The following is a 6270-nucleotide window of genomic DNA, read 5'->3' on the forward strand; positions in this document are numbered from 1 at the left end:
CTCACTCTGGTTACGGATCATTTTTCCTTTTCCTACACATACACAGAATAATCTATTCTATTCTTTCCACGTTCTCCTCTGTTCTCATACACCTGACAACACTGAGATTACCAAACAATTCTTCTTCGCTCAAGAGGTTAACTACTGCACTGTATTTGTTCAGTGGCTACTTTCCTCTTAAGAGTTAGGGTAGAAGAGACTCTCTAGCTATCGGAAGCAGATCTTCTAGAAGAAGGACCCTCTAAAATCAAACCATTGTTCTCTCGTCTTGGGTAGTGTCATAGCCTCGGTACCATGATCTTTCATTGTGTTGGGTTAGAGTTCTCTTGCCTGAGGCTACACTCAGGTACACTATTCAATCTGTTTCCCTATTTCCTTTCCTCATTGGGTTATTTTCCATGTTGGAGTCCTTGGGCTTATAGCATCCTGCTTTTCCAAAAAGGCTTGTAGCGTAGCTAATAATAATAATAATAATAATAATAATAATAATAATAATAATAATAATAATAATGGAACTCAGTAAATCCAAGGAACCAGGTCCAAATGATATTCATCCAAGAGAAAGAAAGGCACCACAAGAATGGAAACTAGGCAATGTTCCTCCAATCTACAGGAAGGGACCAAAAGAAGAACCGTGGCAATTACAGAGCTCTCTCTCTCTCTCTCTCTCTCTCTCTCTCTCTCTCTCTCTCTCTCTCTCTCTCTCTCCCCAAGGACTATGTGTGCTAATACGTACCCGAGTCTGAAACCAACAGTGCTAGTTTGCAATGGAAAGCTGCCTTGGCTTTGAAGTCCTCAGAGATACAAAGAATATCTCTGCCAGCGTGGTAGGTCTCTCTCTCTCTCTCTCTCTCTCTCTCTCTCTCTCTCTCTCTCTCTCTCTCTCTCTCTCTCTCTCTCTCTCTCTCTCTCTACGAAACAAGTTATAGTCATCTTTCATCTCTACCTTTCACATAACTAGTTATTTGCCACTTTTCCTAGACATTTAGATTTTTCTCTTACTTCCTTCATTGCAGTCACTTATTTCTCTCTTTCATAAAAATGTCAATTGTTTCATGGCAATTTTCTTACACTTCCAAGGAAGTTATCACTTCTGGCTAAAGTAGCTTAGTGTTTTTAAGTACGTATTTATTTCAGCTATCTAAAATATACCTCTTTCTCTTGGCTCTACAATTTTTTCTCACAAAGGCAACTTATTCTGTAGGATATTGTTTATTTTTGTTAATTGATTCAGCTTCAATAAGAGTATATGCTTACTAATAATGATATTTGTAACAATAATCATTTCTCTTATTTTTGTTGGTGATAGTAGTAATAAAGATCCCTAAAGAAATAAATTATTTTGTGTTGCAGAGGAAATGGGGAGGTGAATGCAGCGAAGGGAGCAGCCTGGGGGATGACTACGGCGACGGCGAGGGAGGCGCCGTGCCGGTCACTCTGTGCCTGGTCTTGATGATCACCTATATCTGTGGCGGGGCTGCAGTCTTCGCCTACGCCCACCAGTGGACTTTCCTCCACGCCATCTACTTCTGCTTCTCCTCCCTCACGACCATCGGGTTTGGCGACCTGGCTCCTGAGACCACACCCAACATGAGCACGGGGGTGCAGGTGGCGCTGCTGGGCTCGGCCTTCTACCTGCTGGTGGGTATGGCGCTGATTGCCACCTGCTTCAACCTCATGCAAGAGCAGATGACCAATAGAGGTTATGGATTAGGCCGTAGGCTGGGAAACCTCATGGCCACTAGCACCAGCACTGGGAGCAACCACCGCTTCCACCTCGATGATACCTGACATATGGAGACGGTGGCCCTTTTCACCTACGGATCGGGCTGCACACCCAAGCATTCCACGGGAGCTGGCAAGCCCCCGCCTCCCCATCTCACCCAGCCCTGCCTGGTGAACACCGGCTGCAACCTTGCCAACAACACGAACGCTCGGAACAATTCTGCTCTCACCAACACGATCTACAAGGTCACTCCCACGGATGATGACAAACACATGACCCCTAACAACACCCTGGCCAGCCTCAATCCCCGGAACACCAGCCCTCTCCACTCGCCAGCAGATGTCACCACCAGCCCCGCAAAGATAACCAACACCAGGGATAACTGCGAGACGCTCTATGGTACTCTCAGGAAGGAGATGCCTACCCTGAAAGCAGTCCCACCCCCAACGCTCCCCCCCCTCTTCAATCACACCCTCCCAAACACCCATGCTGCCTACCCGCACCAAGAAAACAGTGACCATCTGCGACACTGCTGATGTTGGGAGGGCCATTAGCCCAATATCCCCGGAGAGAATTTGACCGGGCATGGACCATTATTGAAGATAAAACCACTAAGCTGTGACTGCAGTATGCTGGACCTTTCTAGCAGTGATGGAAGTGTTTTCCGGAATAGCTGATTCCGTACCGAGAGACGTTACATTCCTACTTACATAAAAGGTCACATTTTGTCAATGGTTCTGAATTCTCAACAGTGATTCTGATATACCTTTGACTCACCCTACAGTTTCCAAGGACTTTAGTGACTAAGAAACTCACTCACGGCCAACACTTCGTCACGTGCATCAACTTGTGCGTGAAATCCATTTCCAGAAAAACAAAAAACCTAAATGAGACAATGGAATTACGTACTAGATAGAGTACGGAACAATGTGAAAACTGTGACATTTTTAAGGTATGGAAAAATTTTCTATTATTGGCCAGAGGTGCAGAGACCTCTAAAAGTGCTTCATTGGTCCTTGAGGACTTTTTAGAGAGCAAAGTGAATGTACTGTATTTGTTCATTTTCCTTAGAGGGCCTTCGCGTTCGGTGGACTGTGTCCGTGTGTGTCCGGATCCATATAATACCGTGCTGTCCTTTGTATCAATTCATGTTTGATGTATATTCCAGGGTTGTGTATATCTTGTATTTTTACATTGGTGTTCGAATGACTGGGGTTCATAGTGGTTTATGATAGGCAAATTAGGGTAGTAGATGAAGAAATAAGAACTGGAGATAAAGTCAACCTGCCAATTATGAGCAGGTCACAATATAGTCTATTGTCTGTTTCAATAATTTCCTGCAGCTCCATTTCAGTTCTGACTAAAAGGATTCAACAAAGAAAAGTCATCAATGTGGAAAAAAATTTAAGAAATTCTCATCACTTTCAATTTGCTTAAAAATCAAGGGTTCATGCTTAGAGGAATTGTGTAAACATTATTGTTCATATATTGCAGATTTCTATGGGTGTTCAACAGACAGTCATTAACCTCACATAGATGGTCTATTATAGGAATCACACAAAACAATATTTTAATCGATGTGGCAGACTCAAAGATGCAAAAATGAAATATTTATAAAATACACAGAGCACACTTTCCTGGTGGAGTTTAAGCACTCGCTGGTTTTCCTCTTTTCGACAACTGTATAAGTAGGTCAAGATCCAAGTCGTTTGTATGGGAATTAGCAGATTGGGAAGGTGATCATTATTTTGCTTAGAATCTATTATATTTCTGCACGGTAAGGGTGAGCCTCAAGACAAACTCGTGAACAGGCATTCCGAGAAGCCCTAAGCTAACCTAACCTCGTGTTGTGCGTCGACCATCTCAGAATTCTTTGTTGAAAGCCTAGTATTTTTGGAGGGAAAGGAAGGAAACTATCATGGATGGTCATAACCTAACTTAATAAAGGGTATAGGCCTACTTATATCATACTATCACAATAGCGTGTACATAGGCAAAGATATTGTCACTTATTTTCAATACATCATTGCATATCTTTTCATTCCGAGTTCAAGTTCATTTTTTTAAACCAAAAGATGTGATGTGCACTCTCTAGGCCTCGCAGTCCAGTTCTGACCCAAGCCATCCTTGTGACAATTCTCCTTAAATAAGGCAGTCTAGCTTGCTAGGGTTTTCACCTACAGGCTCCACCCCCCCCCCCCCCTCACTGCACACCGTTTTCTGATTCCTGAGACCCCCATCCTCCCTCCACACCGTTTACTAACTCTTGAGACCCTCAGAGAACAGTTTTGTTTTGTTTTTTACTCCTGAGACCAGCACCATTTCCTGACTCCTGAAACCCCAACTCCATCCAAAAACAGATTCTTGACTCCTCAAACTGCCTATCGCACCTTACAACAGTTCCCTGACTCTTGAAACTGGCCCACTCCATCCAAGTACAGTTCCTTGACTCCTGAGACTGTCCATTCCACCCTAGAACAGTTTCCTGACTCCTGAAACTGCCCACTCCAACCAAGAACAGATTCTCGATTCCTGAAACTGCCCATCGCACCTTACAACAGTTCCCTGACTCTTCAGACTGCCCCACTCCATCCAAGTACAACTTCTTTACTCCTGAGACCACCCACTCCACCCTATAACAGTTTCCTGACTCCTGAGACCACCCATTCCACCCTAAAAAAGTTCCCTGACTCCTGGGACTGCCCACTCCACCCTAGAACAGTTTCCTGACCCCCTGAGACTGTCCTTCTCCACCCTAGAACAGTTTCCTGACTCCTGAGACTGCCCTTCTCCACCCTAGAACAGTTTCCTGACTCCTGAGACTGCCCACTCACCAAGAACAGATTCTCGATTCCTGAAACTACCCATCGCACCTTACAACAGTTCCCTGACTCTTCAGACTGCCCCACTCCATCCAAGTACAGCTTCTTTACTCCTGAGACCACCCACTCCACCCTAAAACAGTTTCCTGACCCCTGAGACTGCCCTTCTCCACCCTAGAACAGTTTCCTGACTCCTGAGACTGCCCTTCTCCACCCTAGAACAGTTTCCTGACCCCTGAGACTGCCTTTCTCCACCCTAGAACAGTTTCCTGACCCCTGAGACTGCCCTTCTCCACCCTAGAACAGTTTCCTGACTCCTGGGACTGCCCACTCCACCCTAGAACAGTTTCCTGACCCCTGAGACTGCCCTTCTCCACCCTAGAACAGTTTCCTGACTCCTGAGACTGCCCATTCCACCCTAAAACACTTTCCTGACTCCTAAGACTGCAAATTCCACCCTAAAACACTTTCCTGACTTCTAAGACTGTCCACTCCATCATAGAACAGTTTCCTGACTCCTGAAACTGCCCATTCCACACTAGAACATTTTATGACTACTGAGACTGCCTACTTCATCCTAGAACAGTTTACTGACTCCAGAGACTGCCCACTCCACCCTAGAACATTTTTGTGACTCCTGAGACTACCCACTCCATCCTAGAATAGTTTCCTGACTCCTGAAACTGCCCACTCCACGCTAGAACAGTTTTCTGACTCTTGGGACTGCCCACTCCACCCTAGAACAGTGCATTTTGCATCTTCCAGTCTTGGATGGTCTGGGATGCATCTTAGGTATTTATCGAGCTTATTCTTAAACACATCTACGCTCACTCCTGAGACTGCCCATTCCACCCTAGAGCATTTTTGTGACTCCCGAGACTGCCCACTCCACCCTAGAGCAGTTTCCTGACTCCTGATACTGCCCCATTCCACCCTAGAAACTTTCCCTGACTCCTGGACTGCCCATTCCACCCTAGACCATTTTTGTGACTCCAGAGACTGCCCACTCCACCCTAGAACAGTTTCCTGACTCCTGAGACTGCCCACTCCACCCTAGAACAGTTTCCTGACTCCTGAGACTCCCCATTCCACCCTAGAACATTTTTGTGACTCCTGAGACTGCCCATTCCATCCTAGAACAAATTCCTGACTCCTGAGACTGCCCATTCCACCCTAGAACATTTTTGTGACTCCTGAGACTGCCCACTCCACCCTAGAACAGATTCCTGACTCCTGAGACTGCCCATTCCACCCTAGAACATTTTTGTGACTCCTGAGACTGCCCACTCCATCCTAGAACAGATTCCTGACTCCTGAGACTGCCCATTCCACCCTAGAACATTTTTGTGACTCCTGAGACTGCCCACTCCATCCTAGAATGGTTTCCTGACTCCTGAGACTTCCCATTCCACACTAAAACATTTTTGTGACTCCTGAGACTGCCCACTCCATCCTAGAACAGATTCCTGACTCCTGAGACTGCCCATTCCACCCTAGAACATTTTTGTGACTCCTGAGACTGCCCACTCCATCCTAGAACAGATTCCTGAATCCTGAGACTGCCCATTTCACCCTAGAACATTTTTGTGACTCCTGAGACTGCCCACTCCATCCTAGAACAGATTCCTGACTCTTGAGACTGCCCATTTCACCCTAGAACCTTTTTGTGACTCCTGAGACTGCCCACTCCACCCTAGAACAGATTCCTGACTCCTGAGACTG

At 45.8% G+C, this 6270-nt stretch overlaps 1 protein-coding gene across 1 annotated transcript in view; it reads left to right on the forward strand.

Annotated features, from left to right (window-relative positions):
• The window catches only part of LOC137617125 (potassium channel subfamily K member 9-like), an 8287-nt gene extending 2311 nt beyond the window's left edge, over nt 1-5976 (forward strand). The window contains exon 2 of the mRNA XM_068346974.1: nt 1354-5976. Within this exon, the coding sequence (XP_068203075.1) occupies nt 1453-1791 (339 nt within the window). The 5' untranslated portion in view covers nt 1354-1452 and the 3' untranslated portion in view covers nt 1792-5976. The remainder of the gene's footprint in view (nt 1-1353) is intronic.
• The last annotated feature ends 294 nt before the right edge of the window (nt 5977-6270 follow it).

This window comes from Palaemon carinicauda, chromosome 23, assembly GCF_036898095.1.
Source record: "Palaemon carinicauda isolate YSFRI2023 chromosome 23, ASM3689809v2, whole genome shotgun sequence".
NCBI lineage: Eukaryota > Metazoa > Arthropoda > Malacostraca > Decapoda > Palaemonidae > Palaemon > Palaemon carinicauda.